At 45.7% G+C, this 24,357-nt stretch overlaps 2 protein-coding genes and 1 long non-coding RNA gene across 4 annotated transcripts; 2 read left to right on the forward strand and 1 right to left on the reverse strand.

Moving 5' to 3' along the window:
* Positions 1-1,304: 1,304 nt before the first annotated feature.
* Positions 1,305-4,932, forward strand: LOC118245392 (V-set and immunoglobulin domain-containing protein 4-like). The gene is made up of 4 exons (XM_035541563.2): positions 1,305-1,359; positions 3,276-3,632; positions 4,258-4,539; positions 4,768-4,932. The coding sequence occupies exons 1-4, from the start codon at positions 1,305-1,307 to the stop codon at positions 4,869-4,871; spliced, it is 798 nt and encodes a 265-aa protein (XP_035397456.1). The 3' UTR covers positions 4,872-4,932.
* A 2,708-nt stretch (positions 4,933-7,640) lies between these two features.
* LOC126913457 (uncharacterized) lies at positions 7,641-23,039 on the reverse strand. Its single transcript, XR_007708791.1, has 4 exons — positions 22,211-23,039; positions 21,527-21,674; positions 19,980-20,170; positions 7,641-9,248 (listed from the first exon to the last, which is right to left on the reverse strand). It is a non-coding gene; the product is annotated as an uncharacterized LOC126913457 (long non-coding RNA).
* LOC118245409 (V-set and immunoglobulin domain-containing protein 4-like) lies at positions 16,973-24,128 on the forward strand. 2 transcript variants are annotated; one of them, XM_050713373.1, is made up of 8 exons: positions 16,973-17,218; positions 19,871-20,227; positions 20,956-21,237; positions 21,466-21,561; positions 22,365-22,430; positions 22,949-23,062; positions 23,414-23,435; positions 23,789-24,128. In XM_050713373.1, the coding sequence occupies exons 1-8, from the start codon at positions 17,164-17,166 to the stop codon at positions 23,997-23,999; spliced, it is 1,203 nt and encodes a 400-aa protein (XP_050569330.1). In that variant the 5' UTR covers positions 16,973-17,163; the 3' UTR covers positions 24,000-24,128. The 2 variants fall into 2 exon arrangements, with proteins under 2 accessions (XP_050569330.1, XP_050569331.1); XM_050713374.1 differs by lacking the exon at positions 22,949-23,062 and having other exon boundaries at positions 17,053-17,218.
* The last annotated feature ends 229 nt before the right edge of the window (positions 24,129-24,357 follow it).

Here is a 24,357-nt window from a genome sequence, read left to right on the forward strand (position 1 = left end):
AAGGTTATTTGTGCTGGTATCCTATACCGTGCTTCTACAGATGCAAACACTGCCTTATTGTCATTAAAGGTGATTGTGTTTTAGGATATGGTTTAAGATTTTGTTGATTGTTTAATTATTGTGGCTACTTTCATTTGAGGACTGAATGTTGAAATTGGAAGTAGCAATAGCAAAGTGCTTACATCAATTTAGCTGAATACAATGAAGCATAAGTATTTCTGCCATTAAGAGGGTAAGTGAAGAGCTGTAGAAGACAAAAATATATTAAATCTCTTGAACATAATGTTTCCATATATAATAAATATTTCTTCTATACAGATCTAGTGCTCAAACTACTTAACACTACAGAGTGTAACTAGTACTATCTTAAATAATAACAGATCTCATTAAAGTTAAGAAATCATGATTTCTTAGTCTCAAAGAGTTTCTACTTCGGTAAGTTTCTTTTTTTTCTTTCTATGTATGTAATTGTTTACGTGTTTCCAAAGTAGTCCACAGGAAAATGCAGGTACAATGACCCTAATTCATGACATTAATTGAATACAATTAACCAATTAAATTAAACAGCTAAATTACTAATTAAATTTTACAGCTAAATTGCCAGGTGAGAAAGGACAATCAATCTGTGACATAGACTGGGATGGTCAAACCAGGTGTCTGCAATTCCTGGAAATTATGTGCATTCAGATTTAAATACATAAATTCCCCTCCTCTTAAATAGGTTCTTATGGTATTTTCTGTTTTGTGGTGGTAATGTAAAGACTGGGGGTGTTTTATGAATCTTTATTCAAAATACAGTTGTGAGTTTCATGGAAAAGTTGGTAAGAAAATGAATACTATGGATCTCGGTTTTTCATCTTCTTAACACCTCTTACTCAGCTTCTTAAGCTCTCTGAGCTTCTTGTGTGTTATGGTTACATTAAATTTATTACCTAGTAAACAAAGCAAGGTGAAAAAGAAGAGCAAATAGGTGCTCACAAGGAAAAAAGCAAACAATTATTTTAATTAAGTGGAATTAAAAAAAAAAAGTGGGAAAGGCATATGCAGTAGAAGATATGAAATAGAGTAGAAACAATTCTTAAATTTTCTTTTCACTGTCCAGTAGGACTTCACTTCAGCACACACCTCTGTTGCTAAGACACTTTTTTTTCTTAAAAAGAGGAAGGAAGCACCACCAGTAGCTGTTCTGGATTCTTGATGACAGAGTGAGCAAAGAAAAAAAAAAAAGGCACTCCTGATTTACCTCCTGACTTTGAGAGAGCAGACTTGTTCTACTTCAGGGGACAAAGCTGCAGCCCTGAAAGATGGGAACGCTGATTAGAGCAGCCGTGCTTGTAAGCCTGCTTCTGTTCTGCAACGGTGAGTACATGGGAAGGTCTCCTGCTCAGAGGCAGTTCCTTCCCTGGCACTGCTGTGTCAGAGCGTGTGTTGGTACAGGGGAGGCTCTGTTTCAGGAATAGAAATATGGCAAAAGAGCCCATGTTTTTGCATGGTGCTCACTCAGTGTTCAGCTGTTTCAAATCCAGTGGCTGCAGAGTGCAACAGTGCGTGAAGCCTATGGAAATGTTGTCCCTAGACTTACAGTACAAAGTTCCTGTGTATGTTGTGATGGATTACTTCAAAGAATGCAGAAAGCAGCCCAACACTGAGAGTCTGGTTAATCTTGTGTTTCCAGAGCTGGAACCAAAAAGGATGATGCTATGATGCTTGGAGAGATGCTGCTCTGATGTGACAGAAAACATTTAAAAACAAAAAAAAAGTTTCTTCTTTGAAACACTTTTCTTGCATCTCACTCGTTGCTTTCCTGTATTGTGGAGAGGGCTAGCAAAAAAGAATAAACTAATGTGGTAATGTGGTAGATTTTGGAAGGCCCATGGGGAGCCTATATAGAGAAAAGCAACATAGCTAGTGAAGGGATTAGAAAACAAGACTTAAGAGGAGCAGCTGAGGCAATTGGGTTTGTTTGGTCTGGAGAAGAGGAGACTGAGGGAAGACCTCATTGCTCTCTACAACTACCTGAAAGGAGGTTGTAGCAAGGTGGGTGTCAGTCTCTTTTCTCAAGTGACAATTGATAGGATTTGAGGAAATGGTCTTAAGTTGTTCCAGAGGAGGTTTAGATCAGATATTAGGAAGAATTTCTTCATGGAGAGGATGGTTAGACATCAGAACAAGCTGCTCAGGGAGACAGTGGAGTCCTCATTCCTGAAGGTATGAAGAAATGTAGACGTGTAAGAGAAAGGTACACGTGGCACTAAGGGACATGGTTAAGTGACAGAACTCAGTAGATCAGGTTGATGGTTGGACTTGGTAATCTTGAAGGGTTTTTTCCAACCTAAATAATTCTAAGATTCTACAACAGTTTTCAAACAGCTCAGTGTGAAAAGAAGCGTAAATAGCTGTTAAATCTGGGCCAAGTGGCAAGGAAGACGGTTATTGTTGTAACCACAAGGCTTGAAACACAGCCACACAATTAATTTAGGTCTGACCCTGGTCTATCAATTATCAGTTTTCATGAGAGAAGGAACTTGAAGGCTGAGATTAGATTTGTTGAGCCCTGCAGTTTGACATCGTGTGTAACATCTATAGGATGGCAATGGCAAAGAGGAAGTTTGGAAACCAGGAGGAAAGGGTAAAGAAGTATCTCTAGAAACATTGGTTCAGCCCTAACAGTAATGAAAATGTTCTGGGACGATAGCAATGGACCTCTTTTTTACAGGAAAGTTTAAAGAGTTTTATATGTCTTCGATCCATTGCTTAAATTCAGATCAGCAAGGAAAAGCAGTGTCTTTCAGAAGAACAAGTAGGCATTGGAGGAGAGAAAAACATAAAAACTGTGGTTTGCTGTTAATGTGCAGTGCTTCCCAAGAAAGCCCCCAGAGTGACACTAGGTGAGAGGGGAGCTGCATAACTGAATGAATCAAACCAATTCCCTCAAGTCTGAACCTCTTCCTAATTCTGATCTGATGCTCTGTGTGGTGCTTGCTTACTTATTTCTACTGAAGGAATAGGCAGGTAAGCACCAGGCAGAGCATAAGACCAAATTCAGCACAGACAGTTCTGACAATCAACTGTCTTCCATTTGCCTTCCTCATAACATATGGCTTTTCTGTTACCTCATACCTGAAAAGACCATCAGTCTCCACTTACACTGACCTGCCCACGCTTCTGACTTGGTGAATTCTACCTGCTGATGTTATTGCCAACCTTTAGTCATCCAGGAGCTGCCTTTACCTTAACTGCTTATTTTTCTTTTCTTTCTCCGTTTTTCCCTGCAGCTCTCCTGGACCTGACAGGCCCCAGTGAGATGGAAGGTGTATGGAAGGGGTCTGCTGTCCTGCCATGCACCTATGTGCCTGGGGAGAACTTTGTGCAGCACGCCCTTACGTGGTCTGTGGTGCATGACCAGAGTTCTGGTACTGTCTTCCGGAGGGATGCCTCTGGGGATCATGTTCTCCTGTCTGAGTACAGAGACAGGGTTGAAGTCCCAAAGAACCTGCCAGGGAACGTGTCTCTCCACATCTTGAAACTGGAAATATCTGACAGGGGAACCTACACTTGCCATGTCACCTGGACAGCCAGCAACAACAGTCAGATAGCAAAAGAGATCAGCACTAAAGTTGAAGTTGTCAAAGGTAAATCCAACAAGGAAACTATGCAAAATTGGAACTTCTTACTTGGGAAGGTTTTTAAAAAATTGAATAGATTGTGTGCCCAGTGCCCATCTGCTTCCAACGCAGGAGCGTTGTGTTGAGAAGTGTCAGATACCCCAGCAAAGCAGAAAAGAGGTCAGAGAAAGGAGTTCAGACCCACAGTACTGAAGCCTTTGGTTCAGGGGCTGGGGGATAGATTTGTGGCCTCTTGCTTACCAATTGTTCCCTGATTCTAACTGTACCTGACTACCCAGTGTTTCCGTGGGATGTGCACTAGAAGGGAAGTAACTGGGATATTGCATTTCTCCGAACATCAGTACATGCCAGATTTTCCTTTGCTTGGGCAGTGGTCACTTACAGAGGAATGGAGAAGGCAACAACCATCAGAGGAGACATTCAGCACAGGAGCTGCAAAGGGTGGCACGGTTGGCGCATGTATAGCTGAGCCAAGCTCAAACAGCACAGAGCAGTGGAGAGGTGGTGCTGCCTCTGCCCCTTCGGGGAAAGGGCTTAGGGCTAGAACATGAGCTGCCATGGGGCGAGGGAAACCTGCCCCCATCACCACCAGGGTCAGCACAACCCAGGTCCTGTCTGCTTTGTCTTCCAGTGCCAGCGACCAAGCCTACCATCAGGGCTGGCGCGCTGGGGCTGACGGTGCCAGCGGGAGCCAGGACCAGCCTGACCTGCGTGGCCCACGGGTCCCCACCCATCAGCTACCGCTGGTTCCGGGCAGTGCCAGGGGGGACAGCCCTGCCGCTGAGCAGCCAGGCCGAGCTGACGTGGGACAGCCTGCGGCCTTCCGACGCGGGGACATACTACTGCGAGGCAGAGAACAGAGTCGGGGCAGGGGCGGTGCAGCGGAGCGATGCCGTTGAGCTGGTGGTGAGAGGTGAGTCCCCAGCCTGCAGCTCTTCCCTCACCTCGGTGGCAGGAACTGGTGAGGCCAAATGGTTCCCATTTTCCCAGGGATTAGTCACGTAGCACCGAATGTGGATCGTGTCTGGATCGCTGCTCAGGAGGGGAGCCCGGCTCTGCCCTTGGCACTTCTCGCTTTTGCCTGGCTTGGAACTCAGGCAGGGAGTGCAGCAAACCGTCTGATGAGTGGTCTGTCCCACAGGGTCCCCAGTCACACAGCCACCCACGCCTGGGACCAGCCGGCACACAGGACCCCCACTCACCTCGGAAGGCAGCGAGGCTCCCCGCGTGCTGGGAGGTGAGTGACCCGGGCAGCAGGGAAGGGCTGGTTCCACCCTGCTGGCATGCAAATAGCACAGGCTGTCAGTGAGACGAGTCCACATGCTGGCCCTCTGGGGCTGCAGATCCTCTCTGGAGAAGGATAGAAATGGTCCCTCCTGTTGCCTGCAAGCAGGAGCTCAGACGGGAGTGGCTGGGGCAGAGCCCCCCGCCCCCCTAGACAGCAGCCGAGCCAGAGCTTGGAAAACCATGGGCTGGGAAACCAGGGGTCACACAGCCTCACCGGGAGTCACCCAGGGCAAGAACCCTGCCTTAGGGCTCCGTGCCCTGGGGAGCCTTAAGGTGCTGCTGCCTGTGGTGAAGCACGCCAGGCCAGCCGGGGAGGGAGGGAGTGGGGAAGTCCTGCAGCAACCTGGGTGAATTGCAAAGCTGAGCTGAAGGCAAAGCTGAAGCATCCCCGGCTGTGGGGTAGCCAGCCACAGCTGCTAGTGCCGAGAGCCACAGGGCTGCCATTGGCAGGGGTTGATGGCCAGGGAGAGGACAGCATGAGTGCCACAGGTCATGTGCAAGCCTGCTGTCAGAGAACATACAGGATGACACAGCAGAGAGAAAATTATGGCTCGTCAGTATGGGAGCAGGTGAAATGGGTGTTTTCTCTCCACGCACCTCAGAAGTGATAGCCTTAGATAATGCAGACTGCCCAGGCAGAGATCACTCCCTGCCTCGCTGCAGTGGCTTCACCAGGAAAAGGCTGCTCCGGCTGACACTGCAGGGGAGCTCTGGGACACCTTGCAGTGCGTTCACCCTTATGCCTTGGCAGATCTGCCCACAGCAACGCTATCCGCCAGGAACGATGTCATTTCAGAGAGGCCTCCCGCTGCCACAGGTGAGCAAGCCCCCTGGTGAAACACAAACGATTTGCACTGGGAGGGACAAGCTGGCAAACACTCTGCAGACCAGACACTGAAACTGGCTGGGTCCTGCAGCAACCTGGATGAGTCCCAGCGAGGCAAAGCTGAAGCATCCCTGGCTGTGGGGTAGGCAGCCACAGGTGCTAGTGCCATGAGCCATTCTTTTATTTCCCTTCTCCTCTTCAGAGGAATGACTCTTTCCTGATGCAAAAGACGTTTCTATTTAAAATATTCATATTTATTCCTTTTGGCTTCTTTTGAAATAGTTGTTGTCTGTGTAATGCTGACTCTCACAGTGGATTACTAAGGCAGAAGTACAGTAAATTTAGACAAGAAATTGAGATTTTATTTTGAATGTAAGTGAGAGGTAATTCAGTAAGTGGAAAAATTAAAACAGCCTTTGTTCATTATAATTTGCCAAGCATTTCAGGAAAGTGCACTGCACTGTACACTCTGCACTCCAGTAAGCCCCAGCTCTGTGGGTCATACGATGTCTGTCTTGTGGAGGGCTTGCTGCTCTCTCTGGCTGGTTACTCAGTTATCAGAGCCATGAAGTCAGTAATCACAGAGCCAGGCATAGATACCACAGTGAAATCAGTGACCTCTGGAAAAGGTGAAGCTTGCTGAGGTCCAGTGGTATGAAGGTTATGGCTGAAAGGAAGTAGCTGCAACTGCATGTAGGAGTGTATAGCCAGGTGATAGGAATTAATTATAGCCATTCTTGTCAACACTGGCAGCAGGCAGTCCCCTACCTGTCCTCTAGATGGCTGTTTTTTCATTGTCTTTATCCTGCAAGTCAAGAAGTTCTCTATTGCTGCATGCATCACAAAGTTGGCCCAACTCTTTTGTGAGCCTCCCTCTCTTAACTTGCAGATTCGCCTTCTCAGAGTGATGTGGGAACCTCGGAGACGGACAGCCCAACCACAGGTGAGGGGGCAGCAGTTACAGCTGACAGCAAGGACAGTGTCAGGTGGAGGGTTTGACCCCAGTGTTCAGCAATGGACTGTTTTGCTGGGGAATACACATTTGACTGTATCACTTTTTAGTCCATATGCCTTGGTTTTTAATACAGATGTTTCTAAATGTCTGCAGGGTTTTAGCTTACTCTTGGTGGGGGCAGGGGTGGAGGGGAGAGGTTCCTTTCAGCTGATATTGATGGATAAATAAATAGTAATAAAAATGTACTTGTATGGACGCTTAAAGTCAGTCCAAAAGTCACCAAGAAAACAAGCTGATGCCATGCCTGTAATCCTTCTCAATAGCCTGTGTAGGCTGTGCATTGCCAGTTTGGTCCCTGACAACAGTCTCTTGACAGCCATCTTTGGGAACACAAGCTCAATGATGTCAGCTCAAAACTGGCCCAAAGGATGGGGCAGTTTGCAGCAATGCATAAAACACATCTACAATTAGGCATGTCACCTCAGACTCCCCTTAGACCTCAGAAAGGACTGAAGAGAAACAACAGACACAAATGATACAAAAGCTGCTTCAAACATGACTAGAAGCAGTCTACTTACCAAGGACAGGTGTTTTGAGGAAGGACTTACAGTTTCCAATTCATCTTTGTGGGTTGTGGGAACTCGGAGCTGGATTAAAGTAGATCTACTTGTGGAAACTTAAATTCAAATGAAATACGACCCAAAAATTAATAGTGCCCCATCATAGCAGGTTATGTAAATCATCTTCAGCAGCTGGAAGCTAAGAGAAGATATTGACAATTGTTGATTGTATGGGGTGGGGGCGAGGAAAAAACAGCTGGTGTTCTGTGGTACTACAGTAATCTCTTGGACTCCATGGGCTTCCACCACTATTACCGGGGCAGGGGGGGAATGTACATGTGTGTGTATACGTATTACTTATTTCTAGAGTTTGCCTATTGATTGAAAATATATTGTGAGATTTTCATTCTTGTTTTTGTTTTGCAGATTTGACCATAACAGTAGTGAATTCTGAGAAAGGTGTGGGTTATACAGAAAAGAATTATACAACTCAGAGTAAGTGGAGAGAGAAATGAAACTAGGAACAAGATTAGGGACCCAAACTGACCGCTTGGTAGTCAGTATCTTCCACCCCAAAATTAGCATTCTGCATTTTAGCTGCAAATGGTATTATTAGCTGTTCTCAAGGGACCTGGATGTTTTACACTGACTCTTAAAATAAACTGGATGTTTTCTAGGGGGGAAAATAATTTCATAACTGGAACATCCAGGGCCCTTGTTGCATTCCCAAACAGTAATCCATTCTTGTCTTTTGAGTGTCAAAGTTGGAGCAGCAGCAAAGCCTGTGAGCAACTACGTCCCATACCTCATCTAGATATGCAGTGCCATGGTGGGTTTAAACGTGATCCAAATACAATTGGGCAGCATCCTTGAATGAAAAGGGATGATGATACGGGTTGAGGCTCTGTTTTATGACTTGCGCTGAAACTCTTCTGCCCAGCTCACAGCTGCAGCCTCAGTGTCTCTGAGTAAGAGACTGCATGTCATCTTTATGGCCCTAGCCTCTCAGCAAGATGCATGCACTGTAAGTCTGGCTGCCTGATCTTTAAGTCTGAGCAGGGACACAAATGTGTAGTACAATCTTGTGTGCCCATTTCAAAGGTTGGCTGAGCAGCCTCCAGGAGATGGTCAGCATCATGTAAGTGCTGCTGCTATTGCAACCTGGGAGGGCTTCTCTATTTGAAAGTCCTGTGCTGTACTCTTCTAGGTCTCCAGAAGACTCACCTGTCTCTGTACATGGTCATCCTGATTGCTGTGTTGTGTGGTGCTGTGGTTTTCCTCTTCATTTTCATTATTGTTTGTATTAGAAAGCCCAAAGAAGGTGAGTGGGCTGTTCTGGAGAACTTGAATGTATTGTGTGTGCCCAGCTTGGTTTTAACTTTGAGGGCTTTTGGGGCTGGGGCTGGTACAATGCTCACATCTACCTGCAGCAGCTCTGGTACCTGAATCGTGAAGACACTTAACCAAACCACACATAAATCAAAATAGGTGGAGGAAGACTGGAAAAGTCAGAGAAGTCACTTTTTCCTCAGGGGAAAATAGTCTCCAATGTCAGAAATTCTCCCAGATACCGAGGGAGTGAGTCTCCAGCGTGCCCTCCTCGGCCGCTCTCCTGTCCTGCCAGCTGTCCCTGGCTGAGCCTAGGGGCAGCAGTGCCCCAGCAGGGGCTGCTCCTGCTGTGCAGTGTCCAGCTGCTCATTCAAACAGGTTTCTTCAGCTCCATCTAAACGCTGTTTGGAATGGGGGACATCTCCATAACTTCCATTCTAGTGCTATGTTGGTGATGCTCAGCATGTTTCTCTGCTCTATCCAGCTTACATTTGAAATGGTTGTTTACCTCTGGTCCTCATAGATATCCTGTAGTTCTCAAACTTACATGCCCTATCAAGTTTTTTGATGAGATCTCAAGATTTCTGGTAGCATGTTGATCTTATATTCTGAAGTAGCAAAGGACCTCTTTGTGCCAGATGCTGTTAATATTTCTTCCTTAGTGCCTAGATAAAAAGAAGTCGTCATTAATTCTCCCATTCAGTATCAGTTATTTTTCTTCTCTCTGCAACAGTACCAGAAAATTCATGACCAAATGCTTTCTTAGTCTCCCTTCTCACTAATAACACTGAGGAACATACAGAAGACACACTGGGGTCTCTTTTAATATTAGCTGCCATGATTTTCTCCTCGTCCCTTTTTTTAATTACCCTCCTACAACTCCTTGATGCTAATTTATAATAATTATCAAATGCTTTTTTTTTTTTAAAGAAATCCAGAACAACGTCTTTCTAAACTATCATTTATTTAACTTATAATGAATAGGAAAATTGTGGGAACTGGGAACTTCTAGTTTCTAAATTCAACTTTACCTTTGACTTCTGGCCAGTTATTCTGACCCAGTTGTGCTCCTTCTCGGATACAAGTTGTTTTAATTTTCTTGGACTAAATCCTCAGAATAAGAATCATGACCCACTTAACATGATCTTTAAGGATCCCAACTGTATTCAGATCTCAGAGGTTGTCTTCTTATGTCAAGAAGAAACAAAGTAGAAATTTTCTTTTCAGAATACAAATGCAAATTGCTGACACACATTTCTAACTGCTCTTTTCCAGCTCAAGTCTATGAAGTAGAACAGTGAGTATAACCCTTCATTTAACATACAGTCCACAAAGATTCATCATTATCAGAGCAGGAAAAAACATTAATGCTACTTAGCTGTCAAAATGAAAATCCTCCCAAGTAGTATGCATGAAGAGGTTGAAAGTTAGCTCTGTGGTATGTTTTACTGATGATTTATGGGCTTTCTACATCAAGGCATAATGTAGGAAGAGATCTTTTCCTTTGCAGTATTAGAATTGTAAAAAACGAAGGAAAGCTGTTTATTAACTCCTCAGCCACATGAGGCTTATCAACGATCATTGCCAAGGAAAAATTCCCAGCATTCTTTCAAATGTAAAGAGAAGGAATTCCCATTCCAGAGAGCTAAGGCTTGTGATACACAGATTATACTTCGGTTTATCCCCAAAATATCCATGGCTGAATGCAACTATTTAATCATGGATGTGGCAGGAAGTTAGAGCTGTTTCTAAACACCAGCATACTGATCTACTTGTAACCAGCCGAACTGCAAAGACTATGAATGCAGCTAGAACATGCAAGGACTGTGTGACAACTAAAATAAATAAATAAATAAATATATATAATGATGATGACTGGAGTGCCGTGAAAGGACATGCCAACAACATTTCACAGATACTATACTGTGCCAGCACTCTATAAAGCAGCATGTTCAAATAACAGTGGAACCCTAAGCAACTAGAAGGTGTGATGGCACTTCTTTTCAGAGTATTTACCTTTTAAATTTTAAAGATAGTTGATATCATAAGTCCTATGGTGGATGTAGGCTGCATTCAGCTCACCGTTTATCATTCCTCTGGTGCTTTTTTAATCTATATCTACATCTTTGTTTTACAAACAGCGTTTGTCTGTTTGTGCCGTTCCAAGAAATGGTGGAAATCCCTGTGTTGCTTACATACCTTTTGCTGTCCCTGTCTCAAATCCAGGGAGAGCTTCAATGCTAATATGGTGCTCAAGGTTCTCCTGCCTCATGAAAGCAGAGGAAAAGATTCTCTTCTTCAGGAGACTGTCATAATCCAATAGCCAAGGTTCACATGGGTTTGAATCAGATCACCACCTTGCTTAAAATCTTCATTGTTAGGAGATGCTTTGTCTACTCGCAATTCTTTCATATTTTGTATTTTTCTATTTTCATTTCAGCTGTAACTCAATGAAAGCAGAGGCTTCTTCAAGGTATGACAGTATGGCTCATTATGAGGAACTGATCTCCTCCACCGAAAACAACTATGTGATGAAACCCATGAAAAATGAAAGAAATAAAAAAGAAAATGAATACAAGAATGTTGGAAACACCCAAGAGTCTGAATATGAAGTAGGGGATTCTAAATGAGAACCAACTGTTCTCTACATGTAGCAATCCTGAAGAGTACCTTAATCTAGGCAAAATCCTATTCATCTTTGCGCAAGCTGGTTTTGCTCCTTTATGTTTATTTGGAGCCTTAAAAAAATCTCTGTAGTTAAAATACAAGCCTCTTTATAAACTTCAGAATTATATATTGCTGTCTTTCCATTTTGCTTTTCTTGGTTCCCTTTTACCACTTCTGTTGAAGAAAGCCCTGTGAAAGCTGGAGCACGCAGATCACAGGCCCAGAGCACCGTATTGAACTTACTGTTTTATATGTCCAAAAGGAACTGCATCCTCTTTACAAACAGTCCTTTTCTGGTGGGAGTAGAAATGGCATGAAATGTTGCTAAACATCCCCCTTTATATAAGAAGTGCAGAAGGAAGCTGGTGTGGGAAGTGATGTTTCTATTCCTATCTGTCTGAAGTGCTTCATAGGTGATATAGTCCTTTTAAATGTGAGACAACTGTGAAAGATAACCTGAAAGACAGATTAAAGCTAGGATAAAACCAAGAACCTTATCACATTTGGAGCAGCAGAATGAAAGGAAGAAATTCCCCGTGAACCAACCGTGCTGTGTTCAGTATGCCTTCCTGAAGCACTCTCACAATAACATACAGACATGCTTTCTGTGACAAAGCAAATTCTGTCAGTTTTGGAGCTGGGCAGGTGGGGAGACTCCTATATTGCAACAAGGCACGTTCTTTCAGAAATAACATTCTCTATTCTTTCAATGGATGTTTAGTATTTCAAAGAAATTAGATACTTTTCCTTAAGTTTGTGAATTATTTCGATATGAATATTTTGTATGACTCATTCGTCTTTAAAATGCCAGCAAGATCATAATATTAACTTCTCCATAGTTACTCATAAAGTACTTTTCCTCACAGCTTAGAGAGCTTGAAGGATAAGCAGAGAGAAGACAAGCTTTCTTATCATAATTTTTACCAACCTAAGTAAGTCTGTAACTTGGATACTGAAGACTTATGGAAGACTCTTTTTATAATGGATGATAGGGCAATACCATGTCTGATGAAAAGCAGAGTGGACAGATGTAAAATAAAAGAGGTGCTCTTGAGGGGCAAGGGAAATATTGTTTGCATAGATGATGGATTTGTGGGGCTAAAATTTGCTGCTATCACTCGGGAAAGATCTGCATTCCGGTGTGCAGTTCTCAGTAGCATCAACTCAAAACTTACCAGCATTCAAAAAGAGGATTAGAAGCTATTAGGAAAGGAATCCAAATGCATTAGAAAACATGACTGTGAGACTGTAAAACCCCATGGAATGCTTTCACTTGATGTAAGCTTGCAGCAGACTTGCATCTGAAAGATACTGAGAACAGTAAAGGATGATTAGTGATATAAAACCCCTTCTGCACAAATGCATTATAATTTCTCAGCTTCAAAAAATAAAAAATAAAAAAGAGTAGAATAAGTCAGAATGAGCTGAGTGTACTAAGTCATGACCAGTGGGGAGAAGATGAATAGGGTCTGTTTACAGTTTCTTAGAATGGAAAATGAAGCAGACATTAGACAAAATTACCTGGTATAACTTTTAAAAAGAGAGAAGTACTTCTTCTATGCAATATATAAATAAGTTTGGAGCACAATGCTATTCATCAACTTCTATTAAAAAGCAAACTATAAGGAACTCCAATGAGTAACTTGATGAATTAATTATATAAAAGTTCTTCAGAATTCACAAGCCACCAGGGATGCTTTACAGAGGCTTACAAGTGATATTACACTTTCTCCACGGATTTGCATCACAAGTTTTATTTCTTGTTGTAAAGAATATACTTAAAATCCAGGTCTGGGAAACCTTGTTTACAAAATTAAAAGGGAAGAGACCACAACTTTTGTTGGCGATTATGTCTTGGAAAAAATTGTAGATGTGTACATGCAGCTTCTTGCAAATGTGGGGAATCAAATGAAGTTCATTAAACTTCAGGACTGCAGAGTTAGCAGATTTTGTTCTACTTCTCTATATTTTGACCATATGGATGTGCTTGAATGTCTGTGTGATGAGGCAGCATATAGTGTCCCTCTACTTAAAACCACAGGAATTATTGTGAATCTGTTGGAGCTGGGATATGCTTTGGATGTTGTGTTAAGTGATATTTGTAGATTTTAGTCAGCCACGGTTTAGGGAATAGAAGGTGTAAAAGTTGCTGCTAGCTAGTCCAATTTGAGGTTAAGAGTTAGTGAAAAAGAGTTATTTTAGCCTGTAAAAGAAAATGAGCTTTATTGTGGAGAGTATAAAAAGTCAGTGCAGTCTTATAATCTTTCCTTCTTCCTAAGGAGGAAAATGAGTGGGAAAGAAAAATTGTTGCAGTAATATTGCAAGACACACAACTATCACCAAAAGGCTTTTCCAGAGGATAACAGAAAAATCATGACTGAATAATGTGTTAAAGTCATGAAAAATTGACAGCACTGAAATTTTCTGGGGAACTCATGTTTTCTTAACATTTCAACTCTAGATGAGCTTACAGTTTTTGGAACCTTGCAATAATGTTCTCTTTTTTTAAAAAGGGAATTAAAAAAATTGTATGTGTGTGCGTGCATGTGTTTGGTGGAGAGGGGCTGGGACGAGAATGTCACAGTTACTGAAAAGCAGCCCACCCGTCTCAGGTCCATCTCAGAACTCATTGCAATGAGAATGAGGGGAATGTGGGGCTCCAGTGTTATATGGAGCAATTGGAAAGTTGAAGTGCTCCAAAACCAAGTGCCTGGGTGAACATCTGAGCAAAGAGGTGGGTATGGCCCGTGCTGCTTGGGGAATGAAGGAAAAAGAGCTTGCCCTTTCTGTAAGTGAGGTGGTGGGTATACATTGGTCACTTTGAGTTGAAGAAATGATTCTTGGGATTGTGTCAGACCCAGTGTGCAGTAGGAAGGTGGGTGCCTGTGTGGGGAAAGGCTGCAGGGCATTTTTCCTGACTGGCAGTGCAAGGGTGAAAGCAGTGGATTCAATCCAAAGCACTGGAATACAGGGGCACTGAAAATACATAGACATAAAAAGGTTTTTCTTCATGTGGTCAGATGCAAAACCACAAGGAGTGCCCCTGAAGAAATAGGCAAACCACAGGACTCAGGGAGGAGAACACTAGCAGCTACATCTCTGTCCCAGGGAGAAAAAGATGTCACGTAAATCACATTTCAGGAACTACAGTTCTTCATGTTTGGTTTAGCTAAGTAGTCAGCTTTTATCCTGTATGATTACATCTCAGGAAGTCTTGCATGTCTGGTTCAAAAAAATGCCATATCAGCAGTTCTAGCTTGTGTTTTCAGCTTGTTCCAGGGCACGTTCCCCAAAATCCAGCTTCTTTCATAGTCTTTTGAATAGGAGGTAGGTTACTAGCACAAGCTTCTATTACCAGTCATGGAAAAAATTGTGCACAAAGTTGGTTTAAAATCACCTCCCTGAAAATGGACTCATTCATTCTCGGAAAAATTGCCTGAATATTAACAATTGCTTTTTTATGTTTGATTGATTTTAGAGAGCACTCAAACATAGCTAGTGGCTTCCTGATGGTGGAGAGTGGGCAGATGGGGTACAGACAGAATGGAATGGTATCATCAGAGAAGTCAAGAACAAAAGGCAGCCCAAATCAAGTTTTCATTGTATCAGCAAGGACGTGCTCTGCACAAATGGATGGTACTGTTGCCTGTTATTTTGCTCAGCAAGATGACAGCTGGAGGTAGCTCTTAGCCTGGAGCCTCATAAGAATTTTTTGCACCAGGTCTTGCCACACCACATTCAGCTTTTTCCTCCAGGGTGCCCATGCTTGCCACAGTTTTACTGCAAATTGTACTGCTGCAAGTTTTACTGCAGCAATAAGCAGAGGTCAGCTGAAATCATATTCAGCAAATCATCCAAGTGTGGACGTGCCTCTGCCCAAAGAGTGAATGAAACCTGCACTGTTCTCATCAGTTTACTGACTTTGGAAAATGAAGACAGTCACCAGTTTTCATTACCTTGCACAGAAAAGGAGCCAGCCATCACTGTCAAACTGCAACACTTCCTGAGAATGGTCTGAACTTGGCTGCAGTGTAACCAGCTAAACCGAACAGATACCTGTCATGAGAGGCCAAAGCTGTGGTAAAACTACACAAAGTGCTGCTGGAAGCTCTGTTGGAGCTTCTGTCCCAGCTCCAACAGAAAATGGCTCCTTATATTTCAGACACCTGCCTCGTGCTCAAAGAAGCTATTCTGAATTTCTTGCAAGCCTCAGACCCCCCATATTGACATCTGTGAGAGAAGTATTCCAGGGGAGTCTGCTGTTTCTTTTCCTCCATTAGTCTTTTCTTTCGAGCCAAGAAGTCTGTGCAGACAGAAATCTTCTCCACTGACGCAATTATGAGGAATGGCAAGGGAAATTGAATTATTTCTTGGAAGCATTTCAATGGGTGGTGTTGAATGATGCAGTTGCTAAAACTATATGCTATGGCATGACTATTGTGTAAATATTAAAAAGTTGCTTTTGTGAATAATTAAAGGCCTACAACAGAATTCACTACGTCAGTAGGTTTGCTTTTATACGTTTCTTATCTTCTTTAATTCTTTCTCCTTTTGGTAATGTTAATCACATATTAAATTCATAATAATTCTGTTCATAACACCTATTAACTTCTGGATCTACTTTTAAAAGTGCCCTTACAGAGTGTGCCCAGAACACCTCCTAGATTCAAGTCACCTTCTCAGAAAACAAACACTGCATGTGCTTGCAGAGCACGAAACGTGGTAAGTATAATGGCTCAGGAGCTGGACAATTGCAGCAGAAATGTCTACCAAGATAATCTGTGATACTGTGAAAATGAGAGCACCAGGCAGTGACCATTTGCTCACCTGTAGATGGTAAAATTTTATATAACATTAAATGCAGATGACTCTAGGTTGTTAACCTCTCATTTCACTATGCACCTGCTCCATGTCCCTGGCAAACACAACTGCAGTTGCAGCTGCACTGCAATAAAGCACAGTTTCTAGGCAGGTAGTGGAAAATGCAGCTTTTGCAGGGAAATTCCTACCATAGTAAAGAGCAGGATGTTGGGTTTTGAATACTTCTCTGCACATTTCTGTCAAAACAGAAAAAAAACAGCAAAAGTGGCATCCTACGTTTTTCTGGTTTAAAAGGCTCAGACTTAGGCAAAGAAACTAAGGCTGTTTTTCTTCCTCACTCAGGCCACAGACTGGCCTACTCAGAAGATGCTGCAGAAGTCAGTAAATGTGCATGGTAAAAGAGCTGGCTGCCATCAGCAGGAGAAGACACTCAGGAAACAGAACTGAGCCACAGCAGGTTGGTCTCTGCCTCATGCTCCTCTATGGTGTTCAGTGAGTCAGTGCAGTCAGGCCTCCCAAATGAAGGGTACTGTGCTTTTCCACCTCTGGATGCCCAGTTTGGAGCCCTTACAGTGCAATGGAAAGAGGTGCTGAGCATCCTGCTGGGCCATACCATCACAGACAAGTCAGAGGTAACTGAAGTTTGCTTTCCCTTGCTACTGAGTACTTGACTATGTAGCCATCATAAACCTCTTTCATTATGAAGTGAATATAAATATGGAAGAAGTGAAAGAAAAAAAAAAGGAAAGGGAAAGAACAAATTTACACACAATTATGAGGAAAAAATAAAATAGAGTATTAGCCAGAAAAGTCAAGAGAATGGTAAGAGACGTGGGTGGGGACAGGAATATGAAATGGAACCAGAAAGTTGCTTACAGTCTTTGTTCATCCTTCACCCTTCACCTCAGCCATCAGTGAAATGGACTCGTGGTATTTCAGAAAGAAGGAAGGAAAAAGGGCAGCACAGCCTGGATCCTAGATGACACAGGACAGAAGAAAGGGAAGTGTTCATGACTCGTCTTCTGGTCCAAGGCGTGAGGGTGTCTGTCACAAAGTGCAGAAAAAGGAGAGCGGACCTGCAGTTCTGGGAGAATGGGAGAAGTGGTGTGGCTAGCGGTGTTTATGGTGGCTTCCATCAGCTGCAATGGTGAGTAAATGCTTCCTTGTACAAGAAGAAAAATCAGAGTATTAAGAGGGGAGGGAAATTCCTCTGAATTATAGTGTCTTATTTTTAAAAGTTGTTACATGTGGAAAGTCTTTAGTTTGTTGTTTGAAAAATAGAGCCTGACAATTCACAAGTCTTCTTCAGTATTGGGTACAACTAGGTGCTTCTGAGAGTGGGGCAGTATTAGGCAGAAGGTCAGCTCCCATGCACCAAAGCAAGAACAAAACAGCATTGTTCAGGACCGTTGGAGAGGACCTGCTCTGGTGTGGTGAGTTACCTTCCAAAGCTGTTTTTGTGAAGCTGGAATATGCACTTTCTTCTGGAATTTAATAATGCATCACCATTGCTCTGCTAGCATGGTCCTGGGAAGAAGAAATACAGCTATAACTGTGAGGCTAGATGTGGGCACAAACATGATTCCCCTTGGTTATTCCTGATCTACCGACTCCAGGTGCATTAGGGGAGGTGACAGCGGAAACTTGCTTCCATTCATACGCCTGTGAGGCACGTGTGCTGCTCCCAGGGCAACTGACACTGGCAGAGGAAGGTTCTGAGAAACCTTGAGAAAGGTGCTTTGACAAGGTGCGCACACAAGCGCAGAACTGCTCCTGATATTTAGAAAAACAGGTAGAAGTATGTTCCCCGTTTCATCACAAAGCAGCTCTGCAGATTTCTAGGATCTGTCTCTTAAGCTACTTGTTGTGAGTTAATGCAGTGGAACATAACCAGTGCCTTTCTGGGGAGAGAGGGGAAGGGGGAATGAGCTAAAAGGGCATAGACGGAGGTGAGTCAAGTCCAGCTAAACTCAGGTAATTTGCTACTTACATGAGGCACTTCCCAGAGGAGCTATGGTCTTAGTGGGCAGACAGCTGGACAGACTGGGAGAGTAAACTAGATACCACAAAATCCACACCCTCTTCTCCTGTGCCCACTTGAGTCTTTGGCAGTGTTTATCTGGTGGAGACAGATATGAACCAAGAATTCTAGGTCAGATCTGAACTCCTCCAAAGCTAAAGCAAAAAGATTGGTTTTGGTCCACTGTTCCAGTTCCAGGTCCAGTAATTCAGACCAGATACCTAAGGGTTGTTGCCTGCATACCACTTCCACGCCACCAGGAAAGCTGGTGCTGGCAGGCTAGGAAGGAATGTGATCAGCTCTTTTACAAAACGGACCAGAGTATAACAGTTTTTTGTTGTTGTTGTTGTTTTTTGTTGTCCTGTCCCGTTCCCCCACCCCCACCCCACCCTAGTATATTACAGGTAATACAAATCCCTCTGACCAGTCTGCTAATTTTAAATGTAGCTCTTCAGGTTTTTGTCTTGTCCAGCTCTATGTCCCTCTGCTGGGAGAATTCACACAATTTGTCTTGAAGTCTACATCCCAGTTTGATAAGTGTCACAGAGAGGAAATGTTTCTTTTAAAAATAGTGTCTCAGAGATTTTTATATTGCTGAGTTTCTCCCATTCCTTCAGTCAGCTCTCCTTTAAGGTCATCCTTGCTAATGCTGAATTTGGTCACACAGAGCAGCTGACTCCACAGGGAATCAGTGGATGCTAGCAGCAATTCCATGGCACACAGCACTGTAAAACAGTACTGAAGAGATTTTTAAACAAAATTCTGTCCAGATGAATACACTCAGTAGCAAATGTGCTTGAACTTGAGTGTACCAAATACCCTGAGGGTATTTCTCAGCAGTATTCTAAATAGCTTCCATCCTTGTTAGTTTTTTATGATGGGAGTCTGAAAAAAGGAAGAAGAGAAATGGAAAAAGCTTCAAAAGCTGATATATCAAGGAGCTGTGTTTGGGATGTGAGATTTGAAGAATGGAGCTGTGCCTGCCCACTCAAAGTCATATAGTAAAGGAAAACCAGTGTTCCATGTCAGAAACAAGCTTCCACAGTGCTCAACCCCAGCAGTCCCTTCAGCTGCTCCTGTGGACAGAGATCTACAGACCCTCTCCCCACCCTGCATGGCCCCTCCTGTCAGCTCTGGGACGTGCTGCTGCAGAGAGAAGTGCTTGCACAGCTGCACTGCTGGGTTCTGTGAGCACCAGGGAAGCTGTGTAAAAAGTTAGTGATGTTAACGAGTGCAAACCTGGAGCCTAATGAGCAGTGACACAATACATTTGATTTGTTCAGCCTTCTTCCCATACAGAAGGTACAGGGTAACTCTGCAATTATTGCTGTCAGAACAGTCAGTGTCAGCAGCGGGGGGAAGGCCGCTGCTGCTTGACTCATCCTGCAAGCATAAGCAGAAAGCCAAGCAGCAGAAGCAGGGCACGAAGTAGGGCTAGGGAGCAGGAATAAGAGATACTGCTTAAGGTCTTGTGAAGACTGTAGCTGTGATGCTGCTACCAGGAGCAGGATTTGTGCCTCTCGATACTGAAAAGGAATTGAAAACTGGCAAGCATCCAGAGAGAAGCAATAAAAATAGCCCTGAGTTCAAAGAAACTGTTCACTTCCCTATGCTCAGTGAGGCGGACACAGGCCCAGATTTAGCTGGCTGTGGGCTACAACATGTCTAAGATGCTGTCGCATGCTGGCTTTCACTGCCTGGTGATTCCTATTTGTCCTAAGGACTTTCCCCTCTTCTGATGTCTTCTTATTTCTTCCCGTCAACTCTTGTTCGCTGCAGCCCTCCTGGATCTGTCTGCTGTCCACCAGGTGGAAGGGGAATGGATGGGATCCACTACTTTACCATGTACTTACATGCCCTCAGAAGGTTTCACACAGCAAATACTCACCTGGAGCATGGAGCGAGACCACAGCATCTCCACCATCTTTCGGAGGGATGAATCTGGAGACCACATCTTGTTGGCTCGGTTCCGAGACCGGGTCAGTGTCCCAAAGCGCAGCCCAGGGGATGCCTCACTCCATATCACGAACCTTGAAATCCCTGACAGCGGACACTACACCTGTCAAGTCATCTGGAGGTCTAAAAATAACAGCTTGATAAAAAAGGATGTGACCACTACAGTTAAAGTCATCAAAGGTAAATCCAGCAATAAAGCCCTGCTCTTGTATAAACACTCTAATCCATGGAGCATGTAGGAGAAAAGGGAGCTGGCAGGATGTCTTTCACCCCATACTGTCTACCCATATCCAAGCTAAGTGTTGAGGTAGCTGGGTGGGAAGAGCCTCTCCTGTCCCTGGCTGTGTTAGTCTCTCTCACCTGCCAAGGAGGAACTGATGCTCTCAGCACTGTGGAGGGGTAGGGATGGATTGGGGAAGGGGGAGCAGTTAGTCAACATCCCAGTCTGGATCTACCAATGGGCCACTTGATCCACAGGTGTTTGACATAGCACCCAGATCTGGGTTTGGTTCTATGCAGATAACCAGTGTCTCTGGTTCTTCTGGCAAGTGGCAGAGCAAGCAGGTGTCATACTAGCCAAATGTGCCTTCTCCCCTTTGCAAGCATCCTCAGTGTGTGTTTAAAAAACAGTCTTTCTCAGAGGGGGCTACTGGGAGGGATGGGACAGGCCAACAGAACAGGCCTTCTGTGATGTAGCAGTAGCAACGGGTGGCAAGGCTGGTGTGAACCTGGCCTTAGGCCACTGTGTAGAGCTCAACCTACGCAGAGCAGTGGAGAGGTGGTGCTGCCTCTGCCCCTTCGGGGAAAGGGCTTAGGGCTAGAACATGAGCTGCCATGGGGCGAGGGAAACCTGCCCCCATCACCACCAGGGTCAGCACAACCCAGGTCCTGTCTGCTTTGTCTTCCAGTGCCAGCGACCAAGCCTACCATCAGGGCTGGCGCGCTGGGGCTGACGGTGCCAGCGGGAGCCAGGACCAGCCTGACCTGCGTGGCCCACGGGTCCCCACCCATCAGCTACCGCTGGTTCCGGGCAGTGCCAGGGGGGACAGCCCTGCCGCTGAGCAGCCAGGCCGAGCTGACGTGGGACAGCCTGCGGCCTTCCGACGCGGGGACATACTACTGCGAGGCAGAGAACAGAGTCGGGGCAGGGGCGGTGCAGCGGAGCGATGCCGTTGAGCTGGTGGTGAGAGGTGAGTCCCCAGCCTGCAGCTCTTCCCTCACCTCGGTGGCAGGAACTGGTGAGGCCAAATGGTTCCCATTTTCCCAGGGATTAGTCACGTAGCACCGAATGTGGATCGTGTCTGGATCGCTGCTCAGGAGGGGAGCCCGGCTCTGCCCTTGGCACTTCTCGCTTTTGCCTGGCTTGGAACTCAGGCAGGGAGTGCAGCAAACCGTCTGATGAGTGGTCTGTCCCACAGGGTCCCCAGTCACACAGCCACCCACGCCTGGGACCAGCCGGCACACAGGACCCCCACTCACCTCGGAAGGCAGCGAGGCTCCCCGCGTGCTGGGAGGTGAGTGACCCGGGCAGCAGGGAAGGGCTGGTTCCACCCTGCTGGCATGCAAATAGCACAGGCTGTCAGTGAGACGAGTCCACATGCTGGCCCTCTGGGGCTGCAGATCCTCTCTGGAGAAGGATAGAAATGGTCCCTCCTGTTGCCTGCAAGCAGGAGCTCAGACGGGAGTGGCTGGGGCAGAGCCCCCCGCCCCCCTAGACAGCAGCCGAGCCAGAGCTTGGAAAACCATGGGCTGGGAAACCAGGGGTCACACAGCCTCACCGGGAGTCACCCAGGGCAAGAACCCTGCCTTAGGGGGCTCCGTGCCCTGGGGAGCCTTAAGGTGCTGCTGCCTGTGGTGAAGCACGCCAGGCCAGCCGGGGAGGGAGGGAGTGGGGAAGTCCTGCAGCAACCTGGGTGAATTGCAAAGCTGAGCTGAAGGCAAAGCTGAAGCATCCCCGGCTGTGGGGTAGCCAGCCACAGCTGCTAGTGCCGAGAGCCACAGGGCTGCCATTGGCAGGGGTTGATGGCCAGGGAGAGGACAGCATGAGTGCCACAGGTCATGTGCAAGCCTGCTGTCAGAGAACATACAGGATGACACAGCAGAGAGAAAATTATGGCTCGTCAGTATGGGAGCAGGTGAAATGGGTGTTTTCTCTCCACGCACCTCAGAAGTGATAGCCTTAGATAATGCAGACTGCCCAGGCAGAGATCACTCCCTGCCTCGCTGCAGTGGCTTCACCAGGAAAAGGCTGCTCCGGCTGACACTGCAGGGGAGCTCTGGGACACCTTGCAGTGCGTTCACCCTTATGTCTTGGCAGATCTGCCCACAGCAACGCTATCCGCCAGGAACGATGTCATTTCAGAGAGGCCTCCCGCTGCCACAGGTGAGCAAGCCCCCTGGTGAAACACACACGATTTGCACTAGGAGGGACAGGCTGGCAAACAGTCTGCAGACCAGAGACTGAAACTGGCTGCCGCATTTCGCATTTTGCATTGCTGCTAGGAGCAAACCCCGGGCCTGTCAAACAGGCAGGAGCTGCCCTCTCGGCCGCCCATCCACAGGCCTTCCAGCGTTCATGTATTGCCTGATGTTTGCTTTCTGATCGCGCCTTAATGGGGATGAAAATGTTAACAACGATCTCAGCCCCAGCCTTCACAGTTCATCCGTGTTTTGGCCGCGGTTGAAAGTTCCACTGGGTCGTAAAGCAAAGTCAGCGGTTATTGGAAGCTTTCACCAGCCCGAGGGACTCCCGCTACCGGCGGTGCACGGAGCGGCTCCGGCCCGCTTGGCACAGCCCGGGCTGAGGTCCCCTCGCCCAGCCGCACCGGGGACAGCGGCGGGCGCGGCGGCCCCGCCGCGGTGTGACACCGCCGCCCCCTCACCGCACCGCACCTCCCGCAGGGCCGCCGCGGGCCGCGCTCTCCCCGCACCTCTACGCGCTGGCGGCCGCCATCGGCGGCGTGGCGATCGGCGGGCTCCTGGCAGCGCTGCTGCGCCGGCGTCGGGCCAAGGCGGGTGAGCGGCGGGGCCGGGCGCGGCCGGGAGGGCGGCGAGGGCGGCCGGGGGGGCGGCGGGGCGCTGGGCGGCGCTGAGCCCTCCGCGGCTCCATATCCCCATCCTCCCCATGGCCCCCTTCCTCCCCATCACCTCCGTCCTCCCCATCACCCTGCCTCGGCCACTTTCCTGCCCCAGCCCCAGCCCCAGCCGTTCTCCCGCAGGGAGAGGCAGGGTGGGAGGGTGATTCCTGAACGTGGGAATACGCGGGAGCAGCTGGGTTCGGTTGGTTTAGTTTTTTTGTTTGTTTCTCCCTGTGGCACATTAATCATAAAACGTATTGATACACATCTTTGATTATTTTTTTCCCAGAACCCATCTATGAAGTTGCTTTGTGAGTATAATTTTTTCATCTGTGATGTTGGGAAGACTTTGAGGGCATCATACTGACATTTGTTTCAGAAAAGCTTCTTTACTCAGTGAAAAGCCAAAGATTTCTTTGAACTTTTATTTATTGGGGGGGGGGGGGGGAGGGAGGGAGGGCAGGGGCAGGTACTGAATACCTTGACAGTCTAATTTATTAGCAGCATGAGGACATTAACATTTTAGTGCAGGAGTAGTAACTCATGCTAATCTTAACCCTTAATCACTTCATATTACTTTTCTATTAAGAGATATATCTTTATCTATATCTATATAATTACTTCTGATTTAGTCCTCCTTCTTTTTAATGTTTCTTTATTTCAGCCATAGCACTGCAGATGTCACAAGACTGGACACTGATGCAGAAGTACCTGTTCAGAGCCTAAAAGAGAAGATAAATTTGGAGGCTGAAACATCCTATGAAATTGTCACCACAAAAGACAACAACTACGACAATGTATGCAAGGGGAAAAATCCTGAGTATGAGACCCTTTTGACTTCCATGGAATCAGAATATGAAGTGCAAAACTTTTAGTAGAGTACCACATTTCCACATGAGCAGCTGTACAGAAGATGGGGCTGCAGATATTGAATGGTAAACTTTACCAAGGGAAACTATTCTTCCTGCCTGCCTTCTCCTCTGATAAATATACCAGTCTTGCTGCCTTTTTTTTTTTTTTTTTTTAAATCCAGGGGAACTGCATAACCTTCTTAGTCTTTGGCAAATGAGTTCCTTCCCATTGGTGCACAAACCCTCAGCCAAGTGGTTATCTACCTACCTACTTTTATTTTTTTATATAGAAAATCATTTCTGAGCAGTCTCCAGGTCAAAATGTTGCTGGGTGCAACACTGTTAGCTAATAACACCAGCAAGATGGACTCTCAAGTGTATG

The sequence above is a fragment of the Cygnus atratus genome, chromosome 13 (assembly GCF_013377495.2).
Source record: "Cygnus atratus isolate AKBS03 ecotype Queensland, Australia chromosome 13, CAtr_DNAZoo_HiC_assembly, whole genome shotgun sequence".
NCBI classification, from domain to species: domain Eukaryota; kingdom Metazoa; phylum Chordata; class Aves; order Anseriformes; family Anatidae; genus Cygnus; species Cygnus atratus.